Source organism: Pogoniulus pusillus, chromosome 32, assembly GCF_015220805.1.
Source record: "Pogoniulus pusillus isolate bPogPus1 chromosome 32, bPogPus1.pri, whole genome shotgun sequence".
NCBI classification, from domain to species: Eukaryota; Metazoa; Chordata; class Aves; order Piciformes; family Lybiidae; genus Pogoniulus; species Pogoniulus pusillus.
The window spans coordinates 237,631-265,363 of NC_087295.1; the positions used below are offsets into that span (position 1 = coordinate 237,631).

The 27,733-nt window shown below is 46.4% G+C and overlaps 1 protein-coding gene across 1 annotated transcript in view; it reads left to right on the forward strand.

Moving 5' to 3' along the window:
• The window catches only part of DNAJC13 (DnaJ heat shock protein family (Hsp40) member C13), a 45,546-nt gene that overhangs the window by 14,355 nt on the left and 3,458 nt on the right, over positions 1-27,733 (forward strand). The window contains 45 exon segments of the mRNA XM_064169904.1: positions 27-126; positions 377-484; positions 841-996; positions 1,628-1,684; positions 2,869-2,990; positions 4,084-4,159; positions 4,606-4,701; positions 4,855-4,998; positions 5,649-5,663; positions 6,110-6,192; positions 7,345-7,498; positions 9,575-9,678; positions 9,760-9,805; positions 9,807-9,920; positions 10,907-10,969; positions 11,271-11,372; positions 11,483-11,587; positions 11,974-12,176; positions 12,598-12,661; positions 12,663-12,683; positions 13,168-13,322; positions 13,691-13,736; positions 13,958-14,112; positions 14,685-14,886; positions 15,628-15,743; positions 16,553-16,631; positions 17,178-17,313; positions 17,775-17,959; positions 18,856-18,930; positions 19,115-19,234; positions 19,669-19,848; positions 20,209-20,376; positions 20,859-20,972; positions 21,283-21,399; positions 21,873-22,050; positions 22,815-22,906; positions 23,240-23,339; positions 23,752-23,826; positions 23,990-24,102; positions 24,261-24,430; positions 24,780-24,822; positions 25,634-25,807; positions 26,599-26,778; positions 26,974-27,114; positions 27,503-27,646. Coding sequence (XP_064025974.1) covers positions 27-126; positions 377-484; positions 841-996; positions 1,628-1,684; positions 2,869-2,990; positions 4,084-4,159; positions 4,606-4,701; positions 4,855-4,998; positions 5,649-5,663; positions 6,110-6,192; positions 7,345-7,498; positions 9,575-9,678; positions 9,760-9,805; positions 9,807-9,920; positions 10,907-10,969; positions 11,271-11,372; positions 11,483-11,587; positions 11,974-12,176; positions 12,598-12,661; positions 12,663-12,683; positions 13,168-13,322; positions 13,691-13,736; positions 13,958-14,112; positions 14,685-14,886; positions 15,628-15,743; positions 16,553-16,631; positions 17,178-17,313; positions 17,775-17,959; positions 18,856-18,930; positions 19,115-19,234; positions 19,669-19,848; positions 20,209-20,376; positions 20,859-20,972; positions 21,283-21,399; positions 21,873-22,050; positions 22,815-22,906; positions 23,240-23,339; positions 23,752-23,826; positions 23,990-24,102; positions 24,261-24,430; positions 24,780-24,822; positions 25,634-25,807; positions 26,599-26,778; positions 26,974-27,114; positions 27,503-27,646 — 5,191 coding nt within the window.

Consider the following 27,733-nt stretch of genomic DNA (forward strand, 5'->3'; position numbering starts at 1 on the left):
TGGTCGTTGTGCTTCCTTTCCAAAAGATTTCGAGAACGGTTGGGAGTGAAGGTTGTGAAAGCTCTCAAAAGGAACAATGACGGAGTAACCCATGCCTCTATTGACATGCTTTGTGCTCTTATGTGTGTAAGTACTGGACTGCAGAGTCTTTCCCTTTGGCATGGGTGGGTGTATCTACTGAAACATTCGGGCACAGGGGCTGCCCTTCAACCTGCAGTGTGCTCAGCCATGAAATGACCTGTCCTCTGGTGGCTTCCTGCTGAACTTGAAGCAGGATGTGTTTGTTATTGGTTCATAATGTGGCTTTGTGAATACAGCTGTTAAGAACAGAGGGGTGAAGTGTAACTGTGTAGTGAGCATTTTCACTTTTTTGTAGCCCATGCACGATGACTATGACTTGAGGCAGGAGCAGCTGAACAAAGCTTCCCTTCTTTCTTCAAAGAAGTTTCTAGAAAATCTACTAGAGAAGTTCAATTCCCATGTGGTAAGTCAGATTTTGAAACAGATACCTTCTTTAAGGGCTTTCCCTAATTTCTGGGAAAACACTGTTGTGATCCTTGAATATGCTTGGAGTGTATTTATAGCTGCAGTTGGAACAGAGACAGCACAGGTGTCTGGCACCGAAGCTTGTCCAAGCCTCCCATGTGCTGTAGGAGCCAGTGCTTCACCAGAGTGTTGCTGTCATCAGGCTAGTGGCATCTGGGAACTCACTTTTTGTTTGCAGGCTGTCTGATGCCATACAAGGAAGAGCATCTCCAACCTCATCAGTACCAAGTGAAATTTGCATGCATGCTCTGACAGGTCTGTTTTCCTCTGACATGCTTGCTTTCCTGATTCTAGGATCATGGGACAGGTGCCCTGGTAATTAGTTCGCTTCTGGACTTCCTGACGTTTGCCCTGTGTGCTCCATATAGTGAGACTACCGAGGGGCAGCAGTTCGACATGCTGTTGGAAATGGTGGCATCAAACGGAAGAACACTATTTAAGCTCTTCCAGGTGAGAGTGCATCAGATTTTTACCGTAATAATTTGCATCCTTTTCAGCTGGTTAGTGTGTCTTAACCTTAGTGACATTGCTGTACCTGCAGTGTCTGTGAGGTCGTTATTTTCCAGTGGTTTGGCACATCATGCACTACAGAATAAACTGCCTAAGACTCTTTTCTTAGAAGCACTTTAAAATGCCAGGTAAATATTAAGCTAGATTCTGCAGATGCCCAGATTCTCCTTTCTTTGGAGAATCTGACACATTTTTGTCTCTCAGTAGAACAAGTGTGAAGAGTTGCAAAACAACAGTAACTTCCTTCTCAGTAGTGACCCTGCAAGGATTCTAGGGGGTTTAGCTAAGACGTCAATATTTTCTTTCTATAAATCAATGTACTGGTCCTGGTTAGCGTTAGCTTGTGTCAGAGTTTCCCCAGCTTCTCTGTAGTGCTGTGCAGTGCCAAGGCAGTCATCTGACAGCTGCATGAGGGATTCTTCTTTAAAGGTGTAGGATAGGAACTCTTCCTGGAGCTAGGTTTTGCCCAGAACTAGAGGCAGAACAGCTGTGTGGATGAGTGAAACTGAATTGCAGACGGTCTGACCTCCAAATCTTACACTCAGATCATTTTGTCTGTATTCTCTTTTAGCACCCTTCCATGGCAATTGTGAAAGGGGCAGGTTTGGTCATGAAGGCAATAATAGAGGTGAGAGCTCTATACAGCATACTTGCTTTGTGTTGGCTGGTTTGGAGGGCAGTTGCTTCCCAGTCGGAGGTTGTTATTTTAGCTTCTCTTGGGCTGGTGGCAAGGTGGGAGGCCGCTTAATTCTGAGTGGTTTAACATAGCACCTTGCTTTCTCTGATGCTTGGGGCAGGGAGGCACATCAGTTGGGATGGTAGGTAGTGCCTCGCATGTTTTCATAATGCAGTCAAGATTTGGCTGTCAGTGTTGTGTGTAGCTCAGTCACCAGACCTGTCCTGCATGTTAGAGGCCCTGCCAAGGAGGAGAGGCCATGTGCTGCGACACACTGCCAGGTGGAGCGGGAGGGCATTAGCAGCCAGTGATGGCCTAGAGCAGACTAGCGATGCCAGCCTCTGTCGTCTTGCTTCCCCAAAGGATGACCTGGCTTTGTTAGCTTCCACACAAGTAATTTTTGGGCCAGGCCCCATACTCCTCAAGGGGTGCTCAAGGTTGTTGCAGGGTGACCGTGCTGACTCCCAACATGTCTTGTGTTGAAATTCAGGGCTAAGGCTAGTGTCTCACTGTGTTCCAGTGGCTTACACATCTGGTACTTGCCTGGAAGGGAGGGAGTGAACACTTGCAATAGAGGTGTTGCAAATCTGCAAGTTTCCATCGATGCACGTGGTAACATCAGCTACAAGTTGCCGTGCTGTTGATTACAGCTCCTGTCGTTTCATCTAGAGTGGGACATGGGCAATTAAAAATGCAGTAAAAGCTCTTTCTTAATTACTGCAGCTAATGTATCTCGACTGGGTGCCTGTCTGCCCATGTGACTGAGCTGGGCTACTCTTAAAAGATTGCTGTTGACCAAAGTCAAGCAACAAACGCTTTGTTCGCCATGAATTTACAGTTGTTGTGTGGAGATGGTACTTGTACTGTTATCTCCTGATCTGTGAGGGCAGAGATGCATCTTACCCTATCCAGTTACTTTCCTCACAAGTCTAACTACTGATAATTTGGTTTTGCTACACCTTTGATCAGTTGCTGTTGAGAACTTGCACTTTAACCTCATCACACTATAGCTTCTGGCTTCTTTGGATTTTGGTTGATGTAACTGATGGTCAGGAAGGCCTTGGAACTGTATACTAAGATAAAAGCAGCTTAACTAAGATTCTTTCCTTAGTAATCATCTTGCCCTGTTTCCAAAGGAAGGAGACAAAGAGATTGCTACCAAAATGCAAGACCTTGCCCTCAGTGAAGGTGCCTTACCTCGTCACTTGCACACTGCTATGTTTACAATAAGCACAGATCAGAGGATGCTTACCAATAGGTATGTCAGTCTCACCTCATATTATGTTTAAAAAGTCTCAGTAGCCTAGCTAGCACTGAACCAGTGGGAGGTCAGAGGAGGGAGCATGTAGTTCTTCAGGAGAGTGATGCAGCAGATGATCTGTATTTAAGTAGGGAAAGCTCCAGCTGAGGCTGCAGCCACTTAATGAACCTCTGGTTTCTTTTTTTTTTAAGCAAAATAAGACTTTGGTTACTCATTAAAGGCTCCTTTTTATATGTGTTTTTTCTCTGAAAGCCTTCAGGAAGGAAAAGGCAGGTGGAATGTCTAGAACTCATTAAGAGGTCCAACTTGTATTACATGATTGTGGATCCTAGTGTGCACACTCCAGGCATCTTGCCTGCAGTTGGCATCACCCATCCTGTATGAGAGAGGTCTCATACAGCAGTCATTCCCTGAGTTCAGCAGCCAGTAGAACCTCTGGCCTGAGCATGTGCTGGGGTGGACACATGAGAATTCAATTATTGGCACCCAAAGACACGGCTATAAAAGTTTCAGCTGCATGTTTCCCAAGTGCTGTAGGAGTTGCTTAGCAGCATAGTGACAAGTGGGACTTGTTGGGGCCAGCTAGTGTGAAACCTTCTGTCGTGCTAGTTCTGTTTTACAGCTAACACTGACAACTCACTTGTAAGCGATGCTGCAGCTCCATGCAGTGGAATGAATATTGGCAGGTCAGTTGGCTTAGAAGGCAGGCTTCCAAAAAGGCTTTCCTAGCCAGTAACTGATATGAAGAGCTTCGAGGAGAGTAGTCAACAGTTCTTGATAGCTTCTAGAATCTTAACTCTAGCTTAAGACTGACTGGATGAACTTGGTTGCTAGATAAGTAGCTTCTGCTCTATTGCTCGTGTTCTTTTGAGGTCTAGATCCAAAAAGCATGTGCTGCTGCTGTTCCACTAACTTCACTGGAACCTCTTAAAGGCAACACTTTAAAGCATGCTAAGCCTATTTTTGAACTAGAACAAGAGCATGAAGCTCTTGCTCATCTTTATTTCACCAGCATGGTAAGAGTGTTGGCTTAGTGGTTAAAACTATCTAAAATGAACTTGTGGTTTGCTAATTTCGGTTACTTTTTCAGGCAGCTAAGTAGACATTTGGTTGGCCTCTGGACAGCTGAGAACAGAACTGCTATGAACTTACTGAAACGTATTTTGGTGAGTAAACAGGATGTGAAGTAGGGGAAAAATAAAATCTGAGAGCCGGCAGTGTTGGAGAGCTTAGTCTGTGTAGCAAATATCTCCTTCCCCTCAAGGGCAAAGCCTAGCCTGGGAGACCAGAGCCTTGGCATCTGCTGTTCAAGGGACATTGATGTCTGCGAGATCATCTCTCTTCATGCAGTCCTTATGTGCTTCTTTAAGAAGCAGACTATAGGCAGGAGCTTTGCTGTACTGAAGCTAATGATGTATCTCTGAGGGATGGCTCTCTTGGCTGTTGGCACTTCACTAGCAAAAGTAAAAAGATGCTGTAGCTTACATACTTGCTTGGAGGTGAACAGAAGTTCTACTTTTGAAAGCTCTAAGGAGTTTGTCTCATCACCTGATGTGAGGGCCTGTGTTTCCATTAGCCACATGTCTGCTAACACTGTTTGAAATGTCTTCAGCCTCCAGGTCTGCTGGCATACCTTGACAGTGCTGATCCTGTTCCTGAGAAAGATGCTGACAGGATGCATGTTAGAGATAACTTAAAAATTGCAACCGTAAGTAGACCTGGCTGTCTCACCTTCCAGCAGAGAGAGCTGCAGCCTCTGAGGGGACTGTCCTCACGCAAGACACTTGGCTGTAGCACTGCCCTGCATCGAACGAGCTGGCAGACCTGCAGCTGCAAGTGATTAATAGGCTTTGTTCTGCAGGATCAGTATGGCAAGTTCAATAAGGTGCCTGAGTGGCAGAGACTGGCTGGAAAAGCTGCAAAGGAAGTTGAAAAATTTGCCAAAGAGAAAGTGGATCTTGTCTTGATGCACTGGAGAGACAGAATGGGCATAGCTCAAAAAGAGGTAAATGTATTTGGAACTCTTTGCCACTTGACTTAAGTGTAGAGAGGAACACCTGCCAATCCATGAAATCAGGGAAGTATGACAGCAACAGAAGGGTAGAAACGTGAAAGACTCTACAGCTGTACCTCCTTTGAGCAAACCTGCCTTTTGCTACTCTTCATCTTGGGTTAGAAATGGATGCCCTGGAGAATGGAAAGCAGGGTTTCGGAGATTCACAGGTGAATGGATTCCTTCAGCATATGTGTTAAGCTTTAGCTGCTGCCTGCTTTATCCAGCCTCATCAACCTGGCCAAGAGAAGTACACGGGAGAATAAAATTCCTCGAAATGTGGCAAACCCAATCTTTAAACTACTTTTGGCACAAACTATGAAATATTCTTTGCATCCAAAATTTCATATTTATAATAGTGATATTTTAATATTGATGGAGGGACTGTGGGGAGAAGTAGTGGAAAGGCAAAGTGCACTTTAAAATCTACTGTAGGTAGTTTCAACCATCAGTTCTGCCTCGAGTTTTGAGCTGTCTGATTTCACAGCAAGTGTACTCAGGTGTAACTCAGAAGGTAGCAAGTTTGGTATTAGCACTTGAAGTGCAGCTGTGGCTTGTTAAATCTACCTTTTTTTTTTCTTCCACCTTTCCATCCCAATCAGGACAGAAACAATATGGTGAGTCTGTATATCTGCTGCTTGTGTGGATTGTGTTGCTCAGACTTCTGCTTGCATGTTGTACCTCATGTAGAGTAGAACGTTGATTTCATGCCTGATCAAACTAGGGAACCGTTCAGTGTCCAAGACAGGTTTGTGACTGACTTCTGTGACTTGCTCTGGTTATTTTCTCCCAAGAGCAAAGAGTGGAGCTGACGAGTGCTTCTGGTGATGGGAGCTAGCTTGCTTCAAAAAGAATGACTTGCTAAACATCTGAAAGCTTCTCTGGCATGACTTAACTTGATGTCAATAACTTATAGAAGTCTGTTGCTACTACTTGCTAGAAAAGGAGACCTTACCAGGCTTAACTTAGTGTGGCTTTGAAGGAGAGAGCTCAGCTTTTTGCGTAGTAGAAACAGGTGCTCCCCACATCCCCTTCTAATTTGTAAAAGGTGCCTGCTTTGCAGAACGTTCTTCAGAAGCCAGTGATACTGAGGAAGCGACGCCAAAGAATTAAAATAGAGGCTAACTGGGATCTCTTCTACTACAGGTAAAGCTCCGCCTGAGTGTGGCTCTCAGATACTGCTTAATATCTTCTGAGCTGCTTTGGCCTCATGACAATTTCTGCCTGCCTTGAAACAGTGCAAGTGCTTTGTTGCAGGAACTTAGGAAAAATTAAATCCCAAGAGATTCTTACAGGTTTAGCTTGTATTTGGGAAAGGGAGGAACTGGGCAAGCTTCTCAAATGCTGTTAGGCTCCATCCTGTTTTCCCTTGCATCAAAGGAAGAGCAAATAACAGCCTTCATATGCAGATCTGCATGGTGTTGAAGGCTAAAGCAGGGTAGAGAACCCTTGCAGTGTGTTGGTGTCAACCTGTAAGCTATTCAAGATGTTCTAACTTGAACCGGAATAAAACTGAACTCGAGGCAGGCAAAGAGAAACTGGATACTGGATTTCAAATAGTGCCACAGGGCCTAAAGGCAGCTTGCTTACCTGTGGCTTCTTGTGGCTGTCAGAATCTACAAAAGAATGGTCTCCCTCTGTGAAAACACATTAGCAGTTGATTTTTGGCTGGGGTGCTGCGTTAAATGGACTAATAAAGCTTGACGGTCAGCAGACTGTGAAAGCAAGTGGGCAAATTCCCTGAACTTAGCTGTTTGATTTGGTGCTTACTGTTTCTGAAGTTCCAATGTAGTCTGCTCTAAACAAGTGTTGCATGAGAGAAAGGTTTGCTTGCTCACGAACTTGGGAGTATTAAAGAGCTGCTCCAAGCCAGTGGCTGGATCCAAAGGCTGCCACTGAAAAATGTCCACTGATTGTTTTGTGGCACTTGAGACATCGGCTTCTATTTCCTTGCATGACCTGCCTTTTTTTGTTTAAAGCATGCACTTGGTGTGTGCATTTCTGCTGCCCCGAGTTGTTCACGTGTAGCTTTCACTAGCAGATAGGAAGAGCTTGCAGGTCCCCTGGTCGTCAGCTGTGTGCAGGTACTGAATGGAGCCAAAAGGGATAACAGCAGAAATGCTTTAGACAAGGCTGCCTTCCAGGGTTGAGAGAACACTCTACATGTGATGAACCATCATGTCTGTAATGATAGAGAGATCACTGCTTGGTGCCTTCTAATTCAGATCCACTTAGCTAATCTTGTCTGCCTTTCAGGTAATGTTTGGAGGGGGTTAAACTGTGTTACTTCTTTCTTAGATTTCTTCAGGATCATGCTAGATCAAACTTGATTTGGAACTTCAAAACACGGGAAGAGCTGAGAGACACTCTTGAGTCTGAAATGAGAGCATTTAATATTGACAGAGAACTTGGCAGCGCTAATGTTATTTCATGGAACCATCAGGAGTTTGAGGTAAATGACCCACTTCAGGAGAAATTGCATGTGTGAAATATGTCTGCTTGAGGTGTCACTTCATCTTTCTCTGAGTGCATCTGGTGTGATTCCTGACTGCAAGCTATAGTTATTTTGGGGTTATGGAATTAACTGCTAAGGCTTGAGGCTGTGGGCAGATATTGTCCAGTGTCACTGCAAACACAAAGCCTCTTCAGCCTGACAAATGACACTGTAGAGACAAAAGATGGATCAGGTCCCTGGATATGCTCCTGTGTTAAAAGACTTGGGGTTACACTCTGTGAGGATAAATGGTGCTTGTTCTTCAGTGTGCCCCATCAGACTCCTCTTGGGTATTTCCACGAGTCACTTCTTCCTGACGGCAAATTCCTTGTCTTTATTTCCATCATCTCTCAGTGGTTCTAAGGCTGTGAAATACTGGGCTGCCAAACCAGAACAGGTTATGTGGTCAGACCTGTGCTGCTTTGTAATTATGGATTGAGGATACTGCTTTCACATTCTACAGCAGTACCTGAACTCAAAGCAGCCTTTCATGCTTCTGCAAAGCAACTGGTAAGGTCCTAACAAGTTTGTTCAAAGTAACTAGGAGGTTGTTTTCAAGTCAGATGCTAGTAAACACGTTTCTGTGCTCTACTCTGTCTCCAGTGTTGGCAGGGTCTCACGGTGTTCGTTGTGGAACACCAAAGCAAAGCAGGGCCACGCCTGAATTCAGCTAAGATGTAACTAGATAATCCATATGCCATTCTTGTCACAGCACGGCTTTCTAGTGGAACCTTGAGCAGAATACTACTGGTGAAACAAGAATGAGCTCCTGCTCTTGAGGAGTTCTCTGCTGATGGGCTAGTGAGAAAGAAATGAAAGACTCCAGGCTAAGGCTTTAGGAGAAAACTGTTTCATGTATGCAGCTTCTGCATCATGCACCTACAGGTGGCTTCTTAGCTTGATGCAGCAAATAGTTGCCTTAGTTTGGATTGGTATTTCCTGCACTGGCATTTAGCTCTCTAAGATCTCCTCAGCTGTGAGGCAGTCACAGGACTTCTGGGGGCCACAGTTGTCCCAGCTCTGCCTGAGGTTTAGAGGTGCTGAATGGGGAGCATCAGAAATACAAATCTGAAACTTTGTAATACACAGTTTGCAGCTGTGCTTTGTGCTGCTGCGTGGCTCATGCTGCTGGAACGTATCCCTAGCAGTCCTGCAGGTCCTGGATCGTGGGGCACTCTGTACCATGATCTTTGTGCAGTTTCCGTCTCAGATTTGCTTTCAGATGTTTTAAGAGACTCTTTTATCAGACTCTGCTGCGAGTATTTGAACTGTGTAGTGGTGACAGGCTTTCCGGCCACCTGTGGAACCTATCCCTTGGCTGAGAGAGATGGTGGCTTGAGGCTGCTCAGAAGTGTACTAATTAGTGGGATGTCTTTGTATCGTGTGCTGTGCTCAAATCTGCAGATAACTCTGTGGCCTTGTGACAGTGGCTTTCAAACTATTGATGCAAAAAAAACACTGCAAGGAGCAGCTTTGGTCTGCTGGGGTTACTGAAGGAGGTGCTTGCCAAATGCTTAGCCACCAAGCACTGAGGCATGTGGTTAATTTGAATGTAGTTGCTCTGAAGCTGATGGTGGCTCTCATAGTGCAATTTCACTTCAGCTGCTTGCTGCCTATATTGGTGCCTCTAGGCTTCTATTGCGCAGCTTAATGGCAAGCAGAGCTTAGTAATTAAGTTCTGCCTGTGTTTCTTACTTGTAGTAACATTGAGCAAAATGTTGCTAGGGTGTAACTACTCATTAAAACTTGAGTCATTAAATACACCACGTGTTATCCCGGTTTAGTTAGACCCACTGATATTAGAAAGTGTTAAGGGCTAGAAGCTAGAATTTCAGTAAGGAGCTTATGACGTGTTATGTAGGCATGTGCTCCTCTAACAGCCAACTAGCAGGTGCTGGTCCCGCTCAAACTACAGGAAGGAAGGGCTGCTCACCTCACAGAGTTCATGGACACAAGCAAGCACCGTGGTGTGACAACCAAAAGCTAAATGATGGAGAAGCAATATTTAATGTTAAGCAATCTGTGCTGTTACAGGTGAAATACGAGTGCCTTTCTGAGGAAATCAAGATAGGGGATTATTATCTAAGACTGCTACTGGAAGAAGATGAAACAGAAGAAAGCGGAGCAATCAAAAAATCGTGAGGCACCATTCAAGTCTTCTCTGCCCTTCCCAATGCCTGGGGGGGGGTTCTGCACTAAAGATCTCCTCTCTGCCCTAGATACGAGTTCTTCAATGAGCTCTACCATCGCTTCTTGCTTACCCCACAAAGTGAACATGAAGTGCTTATGTCTGCAAGCACTGGCCATTGTTTATGGAAGATGTCATGAAGAAATAGGACCATTTTCTGATACCAAATACATAGTTGGGATGTTGGAAAGGGTAAGAATTGTTTAGAATTACTTGATATAGTAGCTGCCATACCTCTAGTCCTACTGTGTTCAGATCCTTCGTGTTGCTATGAAACCTGAGTTCTGTCTTTACAGAAGGTGAAGCTGCAGCATGAATGCTGTTCTATTGTGCTGTCACCAAGCTTTTCTGGTATTCCCCTTTGATTCAGTTAAATTCTTTGAACCTGCTGATCGTAAGGTATTTCAGATGAGACTTTATATCTGCCTTTTGTTGGCCTTAACACAGAAATAGTGTGAAGAAACTTTGTGTGAAGCTGATGTCATGCTTGCTTTTGAGAAGCATGAAGCTCTTTAAGAGGAGAACGTTGTTCTATCTCATGTTATTTCAAAACACTGACCAAGTAGTAGCAGTAGGTCCTAACCTAATGCAGTGGTAGCCCTAGACAGGCTCGTGAGGGATCAGATTTTAGTGGCATCTGCTTTGCCTATTAAGTACCTGTTAAGTTATGTCTGGCAGCTGGTACAGCCCACAAAAACACATTTCCATGCAGTCTGAAGAAGGGGTTCTTTGTAACCTGAGTAAGGGGTCTGGGTACAGCTGTTGTGAGTAAAACCGAACCAATGCAGTCTCCTAGGTTGCCTTGAGTCCTGATAGTCTCACCATGGACATGGCATCAAAGACTCTCTTCTGCCTGCTGGCTGACACCATTCTCTTTTTCCTTTGTATTTGTGTTAACCAACTCGCTGGGGAATCCAGACACTGTCAGTTTAGAACTCTAGTGGCTTTGAGTGTCAGACCCTGAGCCACCGAGAGGACAGAGGGCAAGACCTTTCTTTATCAGAGGCAGGCAGCTGTCTGTATTAGCTGTGCATAAACCTGAACACTTAGTAGTTTTCAGCAGCTTATCCTGGGTGTGGAAAAAGGGAATGTGTCTTTGCAGGTGCATCTACTGACTTCTGCAGGTGACTTCTATTATGTGCTGTCAAACACTAATCTGTTCTCTTCTGCTGCACTAGTGCACTGACAGGCTTGAGCGGGACAGGTTGATACTGTTTCTCAACAAGCTGATCCTCAACAAGGTATGGTGGACATCTGCATTGAGCAGGAGTTTGTTTGCCTTTCACCTGTATAAAATGGTCTTAACTAGCCTTGCAAGCTTAACTTGAGCAAAAATGCAGGTTGTAGCGTTTGATAGGTGTGAGGATGTGGTAGTTACTTGCTGGTGAGGAAACTGAAGGAAATGTGTAGATGCTATGGTGATTGTTCTAGTCACTGGAAAATGATTTGACTTGTCCTGGTCACTTTGCACAGAAGTGTTCAGTTCTTGTAACAACTCTTACCTAGAAAACACTTGTGTTAACTCAGCTCCTCCATTAACAGAAAAACGTGAAGGACCTGATGGATTCCAATGGCATCAGAATATTTGTAGATCTGCTTACTCTGGCACATCTTCACACGAGCAGAGCTACAGTCCCTCTGCAGGTGTGTGCCCTTTTGTTTCTTACTGCCCATGCGTGACCTTTTCACATTTCCTGTAGGAATGTGATGTTTGCACTGAAGCTAAAGCTGTTGTCATAAACATCAACTTCTAGAGCAACGTGATTGAGGCAGCACCTGATGCAAAGAGGGAGAGCGAGAAGGAGTGGTACTTTGGGAATGCTGACAAAGAAAGGAGTGGGCCTTACAGCTTTCAAGAGGTACCAGCTTCAGACTATCAGACCTGGCAGATTTCTTCCATCCTGGGGACCGAGTCTTTCAAACAGTGAGAGGGAAAACTATAAGTAGTGCCAAACCATATTCTCCAAGTAACTCTCTAAATAAGGGTTAAAGCTGGAGAAGAGACTTGATACTGTTCTAAAAAGCACAGGCCCTTTGGTAAGGCTGCCTGCCCCTCCATGCCCCAGTCGTGCTGCAGCTCATCTGTCAGCTTTCACTTCATGTTTCCTGACAGTTACAAATACATAGGAGATTCATGCAGCTGTAGTAGTCTGTTCTGCATCAGTGAAGAGCCTGTGTAAATGTTCAGGAGCGAAGGTAGCTCTGAATTCCACCTTTACAAAGTTTGTCTCTAATCTTGCAATAGATGCAGGAATTGTGGAACAGTGGAAAGCTCACTTCAAAAACTCGATGCTGGGCCCAGGGTATGGATGGCTGGCGACCATTGCAGGTCATCCCCCAGCTGAAGTGGTGCCTGCTTGCCACTGGGCAGCCTGTGTTGAATGAGACTGACCTTGCCACGCTTGTGCTCAACATGCTCATCACAATGTGTGGATACTTCCCCAGCAGGTAAACACCAATTCCCAGCAGAAGTGGTGAACTGTCTCTGGCAGATGCATAAACTCATGAATTCTGTCTTAAAGCTTTTTGTTAGAAACCAAGTAAGGCATGAATGAAGAGTGTTAATGCGGCTGTTACGTAGCAGTAATTCTGCAAGCAAATAAAGGTGGTAAATGAGAGCACTGATGATGTGAAAGGGACTGCAAGACTGAAAGCACCAGCTGTGTGTGTTTCTAGTGCACAGCATTTGACTTGAAGCTGCTTTAACGTGTGGCATTAAGTCACACTTCCCAAGTCTAACAAACCTTGAAGTTAAAGAAAAGAACACTACTGTATGTAATGCCTGATAATTCTGGCTTGCTCAAGCTATTCAGTCTTGAAGGAGAAAAGGCACAGGTGCTTACTACTGTGCTACTTCATTGTGTTTTAGGGATCAGGACAATGCTATCATAAGACCTCTGCCTCGAGTGAAAAGGCTGCTGTCAGATAGTACCCTGCCTTCCTCATATCACTCAGGTAGGAAACTCCCTCAAAGATACATCTAAGCGAGTGGAAGTCTGACTTTCTCTGCCAGCTTCCTCATGTGAATACTTTGTGGGAGAAGCATGTTAAATGCTGTCAGTGATATCCTGCAGGCCTCTGGACAATGCTTGTTTCCCTGGCTGTTGCTGCACGTTTCATGTCTTGGCCAATATCTCATCAATTGAGTATTTCCACTCTTGTTGATACTGAAAAACTGTCTGGACATGGCCTTTGACAGCCAGCTCTAGGTGAACTTCCCCCAGAGCAGAGGAGTTCAACAAGGGCACCCCTGGAGGATCCTTGCACCTTGAAACGTTCTGAGATCCAAAGCTGTTATTCTTGGACCAAAATACTGTGTAACTGAAGTGCTTGGCAGCATTCTGGCTTTTCCCAGCGTGGCATTCATTGAGGCTTTGGGTTTGGCTGGTTACCTCACACTGCTCAAGCAGCTCACCTAAATGCTTGTGTGTGCTTTCAGCTGCTGCTGACCTTTGATCCCATCCTGGTGGAGAAAGTGTCTATATTGCTGTTCCACGTCATGCAGGACAACCCACAGCTGCCCAGGTTTTACCTCAGTGGAGTGTTTTTCTTCATCATGATGTACACAGGTTCCAATGTGCTGCCTATTGCAAGGTGAGGAAAAAGAGTGGCTGAAAACACCTCTTGACCAGTGATGCTTGGAATGACTGATGCTTGAAATGCTTCAGGGAGTGTGTAGGGAAGGGTTCTCCATGTCTGTCAGCTTTGTTTTGGTTGATTTTTCTTGGTGTGGAGAAAACAAGCATCTAAGGACAGGCCTTTCTAACGTGGGAGTGCATAACTTGATAGAGTTCCCAGGCATCTAATGGACTTTGTAGACGGATTTGCTTGATTGTTGCTGTTATTCTTTTATCTCAAAGTAAATGTGTGAGAGTCACCAGCTGGACTGTGCTGGGCTACTTCTCTTCCAAGGCTGCCTGAAGAGTCAGTGAAACAAAAAATAACTGCTGTTTCTCTTCTAGGTTTTTGAAGTACACACATATAAAACAAGCTTTCAAGGCTGAAGAAGTGAGTAGATTGCAAACGTAACTACCTTTGTTTGCACATAGTCTTGCAGACCACCTTTAGTTAGTGCTAGAAGTACTCCATGCTTGTTCTTTTCCTAAGCTTTAAAGAGCTGGAGTTCAAGAACCGTAAGGGACAAGGGGGGAGGGTTTTTTAGATCTCAAGTTGCTTAGCAAGACAGAATTCAGATTACCTTTGAGATGACAATCTGGTCTTTTCTGTAGACTAAAGGTCAAGATGTAGTTCAAAGAAGTATACTTGGACATGTTCTTCCTGAAGCAATGGTGTGTTACTTAGAAAACTATGAACCAGAAAAATTTTCTGAGATATTCCTTGGAGAGTTTGACACTCCAGAAGCAATTTGGAGCAGTGAAATGAGGTAACTGTTCTCTGTCAGAGGGACAAATCTGAGCTACATCTTATGCTGAAGAGGTCTTGTCTTTGTTTCCAAAGGAATACTTGGATTCCATGGCTTCGACACTCCCTTCTGTTTGACTTCTGCACGGGCAGTATCCTGCATTGCCCTTTGCTGCTCTCAGAAATAGCAGAGCTGGCAGCAGGAAGAGCTGTATTTCCCCAGACATCCTTCATGCTTCACAGCTGCCTCTGTCATAGCTGGGTTCTTTTCGAGTGGAAGCTTCACTGTGTCTGAGGACTGCTTTGTACTGCCCTCATTTGCTAGCAGCACCTGTCTAATACTACAGTACAGCTTTAGGGCTTCCCAGAAAGTCAGGAGCTCTTGAGAGGGGGCTGAATGTCACTGCCCTTTGTCTCTAATACACTCGTTTCTGTGAGGCTTTATAACAGAGCAGGACCACGTCCTGTTCGGAGTCCCTTCTGAGACACGGGGAAACAACTAAGGCAGATCTTTCCAGAAGTCTGTGAACACACTTGTACGGTTGCTGGGGACTGAGGCTGCTGGGCAAAGGGTAACCAACCTTTCACTTCCAGGCGCCTTATGATAGAGAAGATTGCTGCTCATCTGGCCGACTTCACCCCTCGCCTTCAGAGCAACACAAGGGCACTCTACCAGTACTGCCCCATCCCAGTCATCAACTACCCACAGCTGGAAAACGAGCTCTTCTGCAACATCTATTACCTCAGGCACCTCTGCGATACACTCCGCTTTCCAGACTGGCCCATTAAAGATCCGGTGTGTAAGGAGCAGGCTAGAGTTCAGTTAGTTGTTGATCTGTCAGTCCTGGAAGTGGGATTTGTAACAGAAATTAAGGAAATCAGATGCTGGGCTTGTGACCAGTAACTGATGGATCCTGACGTTTGTGAGCATACGTGTTAAACGCTTCTGCATCTTGAAGCAGAGTAGCCTTGGTGCCGTGTAGCAGCCATACGTTCAGTCTGTGCTCTTTGAGAAGACTGGTGAAAGGCAGAACAGAGCACCCAGAGAACAGCGAGCCTCAAGGGATGAGTGGTTTGGGGTGGGTGCAGGAAACCTCCTTTAGTTTGTCCTTGCTGAACAAGAAACTGAGCTAGCTTGGTATGACTTCATTGAAGTGGTGAGATGATCTTGGTTCAGGTCTATGGTCTAGGTCTGCCAAAGCAGCTTGGCTTATTCATGCAGCTCTTGCAGCTTTTGTAGTATCAAGATGCAAACTGAATGCTCTTCCAATGAGGCCTCCTCTTCTACTGTAACTCTTACGCTAAAGCTTTTAATCTTAAGGTACCCTTATCTTGAATAGAATGTAGCACTGCAGTTAAGTCTCAATTGCTCCCTGCCTAGAGATAGTTCAAACCATCATTACTAATGATAAAAGGACTAAGTCTGGGCTTAGGCTAATGAGTGATAGGAATTTGCTAATAAAGCAGCACTTGGGTAAAAAAATGAGGTGTACTGGTGTCAGCATGAATGAAGCACTAATGAATTGTAACTATCTAGGTTAAGCTGTTGAAAGACACACTAGAAGCTTGGAAGAAGGAGGTAGAAAAGAAGCCACCTACCATGTCAATAGATGACGCTTATGAAGTCCTTAACCTTCCCAAAGGACAAGGCCAGTAAGTTGGTTTCAGTATTTAAAGTTGTGTGACTGCATTTACACAACCCCCATAGGCTGCAGCTGAGGTTGTGGCAGCCACTTAGGAGAACCACTTCTGGTATGTGTAGCACCTGCTTCTTTCACAGTGGAAAACTGCTTTATTCAAAACCCCAGAGCTTGAAGATGCAGCTCCAGTGTTTGAGAGAATAATGGCAAAGTGTCAGAGAAACGGAAGCCAAGGAAGAAGTGCCATGAGTTCTTCTTCAAGGCACTCACTGGGCTGCTGTACAGGACAAGTGCAAGGCTCAACCCTAGTGAGCAGAACTTGAATATGTTCACAGTGGATCTTGATTTCTCTAACCATTCTTCTTCTCCCTGCCAAATGCTTTCCTTTTCTTGATGGTTATATAATTTCTGACTTGTACCTCCTTTCTTGCCACTCATTTCTGACTTCAGGCCTCTAGAAGAGAACTGACAACACTTTGCATTTACCCTTCAATAACAGGGCACTTCCAGTAATTTGTGATCTACTTTTCCTTTGTAGCTCTTATGGAACCTTCATCTGGAAGGTTCAGACACTGAGCAATGCACTCTTGTTTGTATATTCAGTACAAGAGGTACTAAAACACTTTGTTTCTGAAATTGCTTTCTATTCTGTGCCCACATGGTGACTTCTATCCACCACCAGCTGAGGAGGCAGGGGTTCCAAACTGAGACGCGGCAGCACTGTAGCTTTTCCTTAATTGCAGTTGCTGTTAGTGCTGTTGGCAGAATCCAGGCTTGGTCTTTTAATGGTACTCAATGTAATGGGGCTTGGATTTTTTGTAGGCACGATGAAAGCAAGATCAGGAAGGCTTACTTCAGGCTGGCACAAAAATACCACCCAGACAAGAATCCAGAAGGCAGGGTATGTACAGCATGTTTATGATGTTAATGGCATGGGAGCACATGCAGCTGCTGTGCGCATTAAGAATGCTGAAATGCTCGCTTGGGTTGTCTGCTTGTTTCTCCCATTTTAAAAGCTATGCCCTGGAGGAATACCAAAATACAGACCTATAGGACAGCTGAGTCATTTTAACCGGTGCCACTCAAGGAATATGAAGATTTCACAGTGGACTGTTATGTTTGGGTCAGACCCGTGCTGCAGAAGGTTCCTGCAGGGCCTCAGTGAGCAAATGGCTTCATTCTGTGTCTGTTCTTGGTCAACTCAGCTGCACTCTGTCACTTTTGTCAGAGTGGAATTCACTTAGTTTTAGTCTCCTGCCTACAGAGGAGTCTAGGAGACAAAAGAAAGCTTGTTGTCTGGAGTATTTTGTGATGTGTAATAACCGCAGAACTAGTCCTGTGGCTGACAACCTGGGATGTGTTGTTTTACCTGCACCTGAACTGGTGCTGCAGACTTGTGCTGAGGGGGTCCTTAGCAACTCTTGAGCTGGTTCCTCTTTGTTTGCAGGACATGTTTGAGAAAGTGAATAAAGCGTATGAGTTCCTATGCACAAAGTCTGCCAAGGTGATAGATGGGCCAGACCCAGAAAACATAATTTTGATTTTGAAAACTCAAAGCATCCTCTTCAACAGACATAAGGAAGGTAAGCTGGCTGTCTGTAGTGGCCATCACAGTCAGTTTTCATCTTTCTTTCTGTTGCCTTCTGGGTTCTGGCTTGCCACAGCATCACGTAGCTGTGGTAAAGGGTTTCAGACAGATGAAATTCATCTGCAGTAAAACTTGATTCAAAAAAGCATTAATGGCTGCTCCAGTGCTGATCAGTTGGAGTCTTCCTCTGTACTTAGCCTTACATTTGTCTATACAGAGGTGTCCTTACCAGTACTGGGTCACCCAGATGGCAGGCTCTGGGTACTGATGAGATGGTCTCCTTTTTATTAGCCGCATGAGTGTAGTCTTGCATAAAATCTGACTAGTATCAGTCCTCTGCTCAGCCTTGCTCCCCTTTTTCCAGGTGTTGGCTTTCTTTGAATCCTAATCCTATATATCCAGTGTTGATAAGTAAGTACACTGGGCACATCTGTGAGCTTGTACCATTTCTTTCAGAGCTGAAACCATACAAGTATGCAGGCTACCCTATGCTGATCAAGACTATCACCATTGAAACATCAGATGACCTCCTGTTTTCCAAAGAATCTCCTCTCCTGCCTGCTGCTACTGAACTTGCTTTCCACACTGTCAATTGCTCAGCATTAAATGCAGAGGAATTGAGAAGAGAAAATGGAATTGAGGTAAATGGAAGGAAACTTACTGAAAAGAGGTTTTTTTTTCAGTCTGACTTTGAAACAGCTGAAAATTGTAGGTTTTCAGTGCACAGGGCATCAGATTCAATTTCTGGTCTTGTTGAGACACTTGTCTATTCTTACTGTCTCCCGTCTGGATGCAGCAGGAGAAGCCTCTTGCAAAGTGTGCTCCTTTCTGGACGTAGGCTTGTCTGTTAGACCTTGGAAAAGCAAACTACACATCATCTTCCTTTGCCTCTTCACACACCCTGTTGGTTGCTGCTGCATTCTGTATGAACACAGTGCTTGAGCAGAAAGGCTTCTTATTGCACACATGAGGGTGGACATGTTTCAGCACCTCAGTGTCCTTGCAGTGAGTTGCCCAAACTGAATAAGGTGTCTAATGTGGCCTTGCCAGTGCTGACTACAGGAGAACCATCACTTCTCATTCAGTTGGCTGTTAGCCAACATTCTCAGGTTCTTTTCTGCTGGGCAGCTTTCCAGTCACTCTTCCCCAAGCCTGTAGTGTTACAGGGAAGTGTTGCTCCAGGTCCTGCACTTGAGTCACTTGGCTTCATTGAACCTCATACCACTGGCCTCAACCTGTTGATCTAGCCTGTCCAGATGCCTCTGTAAAGCCTTCTTAGCCTCCAGCAGATGAGTGGTCCTACCCAGCTTGAGGTTGTCTTCAGTTATAGCTGAGGTGTTAGCTCACAGGTGGGGATGGTGTCAGAGCACCAAAGGCTGGTGCCAGCATGCACAAGAGGCTGTGTTTGTGCAGGCAGCAGATGTTGTCGCCTGTTCCCCTCAGCCATTACAAAAGGCTCAGCAGCTGATGTTCTCATTCTGCCAGCCTTCATCTGGTTTTACTGAGACTGACCCTGTGCCTCATCCCCTCCTCACAGGTCCTGCAGGAAGCATTTAACCGCTGTGTGGCAGTGCTGACTGGCTCCAGCAAAGCAGAGGATATGTCTGTGCAGGTAAGCTGCAGCAGTCTGGGCTGTGCCAGCTTCTGAGAAGGCAGTAGATGCTACTCAGTGGGATGGTGTTGGTGTGTGCATCTAGAATGCAAACCACTGACACAGTGACCCAGAGATACTAACTGCAGGGGATGTAAGCCTGCCTTTGCCCTCCCGTGGCACACTGACAGGCTCCTCTCTGTAGGTCTGTGGCTACATCAGTAAGTGCTACAGTGTGGCAGCTCAGTTTGAGGAATGCAGAGAGAAGATTGCAGAAATGCCAAACATCATTAAGGACCTCTGCAGACTGCTGTATTATGGCAAGGTAGGAGCTGCTGTCCTTTGCCTGAATGGGTTAACTGCTAAATGGTTAAGGGAATGGAGATGGGGCAGTTGCAGAGATTGATCAAACCCTAGTGAGATCCCAACTCTGCTGCCTGATTCTCAGCACTTGTCTCTGAATCCGTTTAGTGGACTTCAAATACAAACACTGGAAGATTCAGTACTGCTGTGTTTTAACTGACATGCCTGGCTAATTTACTGAACTAATCATATGAAAGAACTATTCCATTACTCTTATTTGAAGGATGCTGACTAACAATGGGTTTTGGGTACCAGACAGCTTAAGCTGTCCACTCCTGGTTTTCTCCCTGCAGCTTAGCTGGTGCTCTAGAATTAGCAGGTCTGGGCTTTAAGCCTTTGGGAAGGTTGGCTTCCTTTGTTCACAAGTACTAAGGCAAACCTTTTTCTCTCTGTCAGAACATACCACGAGTAGCTGCTTTGGGTGTAGAGTGTGTGAGCTCCTTTGCCTTGGATTACTGGCTACAAACACACTTGTTCCAAGCTGGAGTTCTCTGGTACTTACTGGGCTACCTCTTTGGCTACGACTACACGCTGGAGGAGAGTGGCATCCAGAAAAGCGAGGATTCCAATCAGCAGGTAACCTGAGCAAGGTCACTGCATGCCACCTCTCACCAAAAGTGTATTCACATACACTGAAGACTAGCTCATGTGTTCTGAGTTCAAATGTTAAAGTTGTCAAAACCTGGAATTTCTAAAAGTCTTGATGCAAGAGGTTTGTTTAATGTAGAGTTAACAGTGAAAAGGCAAATTTGAGCTATCAGAAGTCTTTTTTCTCTTGAGGCTGGACTGAAAAGTTTGTCTGGTGACACCATGCACTTACCTGAAATGTCTGCTTTAGGACTGTATAGTCCCTTTGCTCCACAGCTATGCAAGTGTCTTCACCCTTCCTTAAAGGTGACACCTTAAAGGGTTTCCAACTGACACTGTCTTTTTCAGGAGGTAGCAAATAGCCTTGCTAAGCTCAGTCTCCTGGCCTTGAGTCGCCTTGGAGGGTATCTTTCTGAAGAACAAGCTACACCTGAGAACCCAACCATCAGGAAAAGCTTGGCTGGGATGTTGACACCCTATGTTGCACGGAAGCTCGCTGTGGTCAGTCCTGCTGAGGTAAACATCTGCTTGCCACTTTCTAGTGATTTATGGACAGAGTGCCTGATCACTTTGGAAACTCTGAAGTCACTGCAAGGAGGAGAAATGGGTTTAGGCTCAAACACTGTGGTCAGGAACCATACCCTGTGGAACAATAATTGCAGAACAACTGTGGGAGCAAAGGAGTTAACTGTCGAAGGCTGAGTATACACTGGAGAGCAAAGGCTAAGCTTGTCTTTTTGAAGTCACCTCTAAAGACACACTGAAGAGGGTTGCTGCTCACTGTCAAAAACAGGAGAATCTAAAGTGTGTGGCCTGAAGCAGACTAGAGGGAAACGAATGCTCCTCCATTAGGTGGGAAGCATGGCACTTCAAACATGTGTGTGCATCTGGCCTTGTCCAGGAGACTGGATGAGTTGCTGTCAGGAAATGTGCTGCAGACTGTGCAGTCTTCCAGGACTGTTGTCAAGGTTACATCATGCAAATTCCTTATGTTTCAGACTCTGAAGATGCTCAACAGTAACACAGAGAACCCCTACTTGATCTGGAACAATGGGACAAGAGCTGAGTTACTTGAGTTTCTGGAATCTCAGCAAGACAGCATGATTAAGAGAGTAAGTTGCTCTTTACTCTAAACCCCACTGGTTTGTTCTGGTGCATCCACTCATAGTGCAGTGGTATAGTTAGCAGCAGTTTCTGCTGGTATCTGCTCCCAAGTCACTTTCTTCAAGCAGTAGTCTTAAAGAAAAAAAAACCAGTTTGCTTGTTTGTTTCTTGTAATGTTTCAGTCTGTCTTGAACTTCTGACTTCTGCTGAAGCTTTAGTTTTCTGTTTAAGTACTGTGCACTTCAGTATCAAGTTGTAGCTTCACACTTCCAACCCAGTTATTCTGTCTGAGCTCGTGCTGCATATCTCTGCTTAAAGGGTGACTGTGACAAGAGCTATGGATCTGACTTTGTCTTCAGTGACCATGTGAAGGAACTTATCGTGGGAGAGATTTTTGTAAGGGTCTACAATGAGGTCCCTACCTTCCAGCTGGAGGTGAGCTGCGCCTAAAACCTTCCTGTTGTAACTAGTCTTTGGAATGTCAGCTTGCCTTTACCTGCCAGTGCAAACAGATTGGAGAACACACGTGGAAGTTTCCTTATGGAGTATCTCTGCTGGAGCAGAGGAGGTTTAAAAGCAGCGTGTTTGCCAGCAGACCTGCTGCTTCAAATGTCTTACTGCCTGTTCTCTGCAGACCCGAGGTAGTGATTCTGCCTGGTGGCTTTGCCCTCTGTCTGTATCTACGGACAAAGATACACCTTGGAAGTGCTGTTGAAGTGGTGGCAGCTCTCTAAGGCTGTGTTTAGAGATAAATAGATTTAATATGCTCCAGGTGCCACAGGGATTGTAGCAGAAGTGCTTCCTATCTGGAAGAAAGGGCTGTGTGAAATGTAGGAAGTTACTTGGATTCACTTTGTTCTGGTGTGCAAACTGTTGTCATGCAGCTAACAATGCTCTTGTCTCTAAAGCTCCCTAAAGCATTTGCTGCAAGCCTCCTGGATTACATAGGCTCACAAGCCCAGTACCTTCACACACTAATGGCAATAACACAGATGGGGAAAGTGGAGTCCAATCAACATGGGGATCGGTTACGCAGAGTTGAAATGGCCCTGGAGGCTCTGAGAAATGTGATAAAACACAACCCAGGTGAGTCTGAGACTTAGCTTCCCTGATCTGCTGTGTGGACAGCAGCAAAACATGCAGACCTCTGCAGCCTTTCTCTTGCTGGCTGACAGCCTTTGGCACATCTGACTGAGCCATGCAGGCTCATGGGTTCTGGTGTGGTTTACTTGGGTTTGCTTTTCCTGAAGGATGTTATCAAGAGATATGTGGAAGTTGTGTGTCCAAGCCTTGCTGAAACACTGGGGTTTGGCTGCTTCTAGTCTCCTGTTGCTAGAGAAGGCTTCAGCCTCTTGGTTGAAGCTTTCAGTAATCCTTCAGAGAATCGTTATCTGATTTTTAAACTTCTTGCCTCAAAAAGAACCTCACCAAGCTGAGCAGTGCACTGCTGCCGAGAGCAGCCCTGCTGTGGGCTGTGGGAACCATGAAGGGCCAGTGTGCCTGAGGACAAGTGCCGCTGGTCCATGGGCAGGAACTCAGCCTGCTTAGTTACCTTCGAAGTAATTCTGTGGTCCAAAAAGTAGCTCTGCTGTTTGTGTTAGAGGGAAGAACTATCCTATGCCTTTGAAACACTCTTGACCTGAGACTCTGGAAGCTACTTTAATAGACAGGGCTTTAATTTTCTGGTCCTGTAGCAGGTCTTGTCCTGCAGGAGCTGTTTTCAGTGACTGTGGCAGATTGTATATAGCCATCTATTCTTTAACACCTCTGTGGTGAATTGTGGGCCTGGGATGGTCTTTAGAGCATGCTATGGGTAACATGAAGAGAATAACTGACTTGGTCTCTTGCAGGTTCTGAGTGTGAATGCATAGGGCACTTTAAGTTGATATTTTCCCTCCTGCGCGTTCATGGAGCTGGCCAGGTGCAGCAGTTGGCTCTGGAGGTAACTCACAAACCAACAAAAAGCCCCTAACAAAGTGCCCCCCTGTCTGGATGCTCTCTGTAATTGGTATAGACAAACCTGGTGGTGCCACTCCAACAGTGACACACAGAATGAGTATCAAGGTTGGGCTTCCACTGTGTCAGCAGATCCCTGGAGGAACAAGTGATAGTTGCTTGCCTTGTGCCCTGGGGTGAGAAGACAGTTGGGTGTCAGGAACAGCTATTGGAAGTATCAGTTACATTGGCCAGGGAGGTGGCTGACTTCTACACTGCATCTTCTAGACAGTGTTGTCACAGCTGGAGTATAATCAAGTGTGTGCCTGTTCTCTTACAGGTTGTGAACATAGTCACCAGTAACCAGGAATGTGTCAACAACATTGCTGAGTCAATGGTTCTGGCTAACTTGCTGGCACTCCTGCATTCCTTACCTTCAAGTATGTACCGACATCATTTTTAGCCTTGCAAAAGTTCCATTTGAGAAGTTAACTGCAATGCCAGCTGGCTGAGCTTAACACTGAGCTCTCAGTGGGGGTGGCTGTGAACAGTGTTCTGTGTGACCTGCTTGCCTTCAGTGTGAGTTGAAAGGTGAACTGAGGTGTTCAGACGGTCTGAGCTGTGGTGTTCCGTTGACTGATGCCTCTAGAGGAGGCAGGCAGTGAGCACTCAGTGCAGAAGTCATACCATGCAAGAGTGTGATTGGACATTCCTCATCCAAGTCCCTGTAGCCAGGAATCCCTGAGTTTGCTGTTGCCATGAGCCCTATGGCAGTCGTGCTGGAGCTTTCAGTTACCAGTGCAGCTCCTCTCTGATCTGTGGCACCAAGCTCTGGGTGCTTTGTTTTGGCAGGTCGGCAGCTCGTTCTTGAGACTTTGTATGCCTTGACATCCAGCACAAAGATCATCAAAGAGGCCATGGCAAAAGGTACAGTACTGCACTGAAAGCAGCTGCCTCTGCAGCATGACCTTCATGTGAATGCAGAGGCCAGAGCTTGCTCCTACCTCCAGAGCAGTGGGTGTGGAGTCAGTGAATTCCTGCTGCCTGTGAGCCGAACAAAAAGCGAACGTTTTCTTGTCTCTCTGTACAGGTGCTTTAATCTACTTACTGGATATGTTTTGCAACTCAACTCACCCACAGGTCCGGGCCCAAACGGCCGAGCTCTTTGCCAAAATGACTGCGGATAAGCTGGTGGGTCCCAAGGTAAGAACTGCAGCAGCTCTCCTTGGAATTCTTGCCTTGACTTCCTGCCTGCCCTCCTCCAAAGACAGTGCTGCCGGTAACTGGGCTTCCCACCACTCTCTGGCTTGCTGTCGGTCTGTCTTGTGGTGTATTGAGCAAGTTCTGTTCATCCTTTACAGGTCAGAATTACACTAATGAAATTTTTACCTGGAGTCTTCATGGATGCCATGAGAGACAGCCCTGAAGCTGCTGTTCATATCTTTGAGGGGACTCACGAAAATCCTGAGTTAATTTGGAATGACAGCTCCAGAGAGAGAGTGTCAACAACAGTTCGAGAAATGATGCTTGAGTATGTGGAGACTCCTGTCTAAGTGTTTCCTTACCCAGGCACTTCAGTGGCATCCAGCCAGAGCTGCTGCACAGAGGAGCTGCCGGAGCTCTGCCTGTGAAGCAGGACCCTTGCAAGCAGCTGGCAGCGGAGAAGCACACTGGCTGTGTGTGTTGTACCTGATTGCAGCCATGGCAGTGCTGTCTCTGTGCAGTCCAGGGCTTTGCTTACTGCTGGGAGGATTGGAAGACAGTTAAAAGGAGAAAATGGCTTAGAGACTGCAGCTGCCTGCTGATGGGGGCAGACTGGGGTATCAGGTGGGGAAGGTGACTGCTTTTACTGCTCACTGAAACTTCCTTTCTTTTTAAAGGCACTTTAAACTGCAGAGGGACAACCCTGAGACTAACTGGAAGGTAAGAGTGCACTGTTTGTGCTTTAAGTGTGTGCAGGTGGGTTGTGAGGCAGCTGGTGACAGAAGCATGGATGAAGCCCTGGCAGGGCTTCCTCCTGAAGTACCAACAGGACCTCAATGCTACATTAACATGTCTGGTTTAATGTTGAATTGGTCCTTTTGTTACTTCTTGCACCTTGAAATCAGACACTCTGTTGGCAGTGGGTTTGCCAGCCAGCCTGAGACTTACCAGAAGTGAGCAAGCAAGGAGGGTACTGGTTTGCTGGAAAATGTCCTGTCACCTCTTGCATGGCTGTAGTGAACCTGGGCTTGGTAAATGCTCAGAGGTGGTAGTAAGCCACTAAGCCTCACAGGTGGCTGTCCTGAGCCATTACATCACATCATGTCAGTGAGATGTCCTGGTAGCTGTGGAAGGCCAGGCTTGGCTTCCCTCAGCAGCACGACAACTTCCAAACACAACCAGACAGCTCTTCTGCTGCAAGTGGAAGCTTCTCTGGGCCGATGTTAGCAGCCTTCTGCAGTGTACAGGGAAGTAAGGGGCTGTGTTACCGGCCTCACTGCTGCTACTTTTGAGAGCAGAGTTGCAGGCTCAGATGCTTGTGCTCTTGAAGGGAACTCCACTGCTGGTGTTGCCAGGGCTGTTCCCTCTGCCCTTGCCTTGTGTTTCTCCAAGGTGGGGGCTTCCTGGGCCTGCTCAGCTCTATTTCAGTGAACACAGCCCAGCGACCCTTGCCAGTGTTACATTCCTGCTGTTGGAGCCTTGCAGCTCGCCACACCCTTGCCAATAATCCCTCTGCTCTGCCACTGAACAGCTGCCTGAAGACTTCGCGGTGGTGTATGGCGAGGCAGAAGGTGAACTCGCAGTGGGGGGAGTCTTCCTAAGGATTTTTATTGCCCAGCCGGCCTGGGTCTTACGGAAACCACGAGAGTTCCTCATTGCACTCCTGGAGAAGCTCACGGAACTACTGGAGAAGAATAACCCCCATGTAAGATCAACTTTTGACTCTGCTCTTGGATTTCCTTTAAGCTATCAGTCTTTTAGTCTCCAATTCACTCATTCTCACACTTTCTTCCCAACATGAGTGATTTCTGTCTGCTTTCTGACTCCCTGCAAAAACATGGAGGTGAGTTTAGGCAATTTCTCAACATCAGTCAATGCTATTAAGAAGTCTCTGAAGCCACAGAAGTAGCCTCAGTAATTAGAGGCTTATTCTGCAGTAGAGATGAGGCTTAACAAATGAAGCATCTTTAATTATTCCATGACTGAGCGTGCAGCACTTGCTTTGTGCTGCCTAACCTCACCTTTTTTAGCTCTTGCCACCGAGTGTCCTTCTGCAACACAAACTTCTACTCTGGTGCAAACTGTGACCTGTACCAGGCTGCCACTTAGCAGTGTGCTGGGGTGCAATCCAGGAGGATGGAGCGCAGTGGACCTGGGGTGCTGGAGAATAGGGTTCAAGTCAGTATCTTAACGATGGTGCTAAAAACTGGATTTTAAAGTGTTCAGACAGATGCTGGGCTGGACTTGCAGGGAGGCCACTGATGTGCACATTGAGCAGAGCTGCTCATGCAGCAGTGTGTGAAGGCATTGGGGCACAGCAGGTGTGTGGAGCGCTGCTGCACAGGCTTTAGGGCCTTCTCCTTTTAAATGTCAGCATCAAATAATCCACCATTTGAGAAAATGCCACCGCAGAGCAGGTGGGAGCCGTTCCTGCTGTGGCGGCGGTGTGAGAGGTTTTACTGAGCTGCCCTCTCTGCTGGCCTTCACTTTCTGCAGGGGGAGACGTTGGAAACCATCACCACGGCAACCGTGTGCCTGTTCAGCGCGCAGCCCCAGCTGGCTGACCAGGTGCCCCCGCTGGGCCACCTGCACAAGATCATCCAAGCCATGAGCCACAGGAACAACGCCATTCCCAAAAGTGCCATTCGTGTCATGCACATCCTGGCTGACAACGAGGTACTGGCAGGCTGCTGGGGCAGGGAGGAGCCCCTGTATGTTCAGTAGTGCTCCAGGGCACGCTGCTGTGGATGCTGTGTGCCAGATGGGCAAGGACCTAGAGCTGATGAATGGGGAATTGGTAAAGACTGAGAAGCTGGTGGTCTTGGCTGGACCACCTTGGCCATGGCCACCAAAGTGTCTCTCTACCTCCAGCTCTGTGTTCGAGCGATGGCGTCGCTGGAGACCATTGGCCCCCTGATGAACGGGATGAAGAAGAGGCCAGATGTCGTGGGCATAGCCTGTGAAGCACTTAACCGCATGTTCCAGAGGGAGCAGAGTGACCTGGTAGCCCAGGCAAGTGCAAGATCCTCTGGCACTCTGTAGGTGGGCACCTTAGCTGAGCACTGTCTCTGCTCTTCTGAAGAGCTTAAGTGCCCAGGAGGCTTGCCAGAAGCCATCTGGTTGTGTATCATGGTGGAGTCATCAGCCATTAGTCCCTTCTCCAAATGCAGCCCTGCTAGGGGACGTTACCTGGGCACTGATGCTGCGAAGCACAGCACAGAGATGCCTGCTGAGCAGCCAGAGCAGAGTGGCTGGACAGTGCTTTCTGCTCCCCGGGAGAAACGGACCAGTCTAAACACACCTAGTAACAGCTGCTGGCACTTTGCTTACTGGCAGCATAGAACATTCATATGGACCTTCCCAGTATGTGTTAAGGTAACTCCTCTGGGTATGTTTGCAGGCTTTGAAAGCAGATTTGGTCCCTTACCTTCTAAAGCTGCTTGAAGGTGTTGGCCTTGAGAACCTGGAAAGTCCATCTGCAACAAAAGCCCAGATTGTGAAAGCACTGAAGTCCATGTCCCGCAGCCTGCAGTATGGAGAGCAGGTGAGTGCTGGTCTTGGGCACTGGGGAGGGCAAACTGAGCAGCCCTTGGTTAATCCTAACAATTTTGTGAGCCTTCTGCATGGTGTG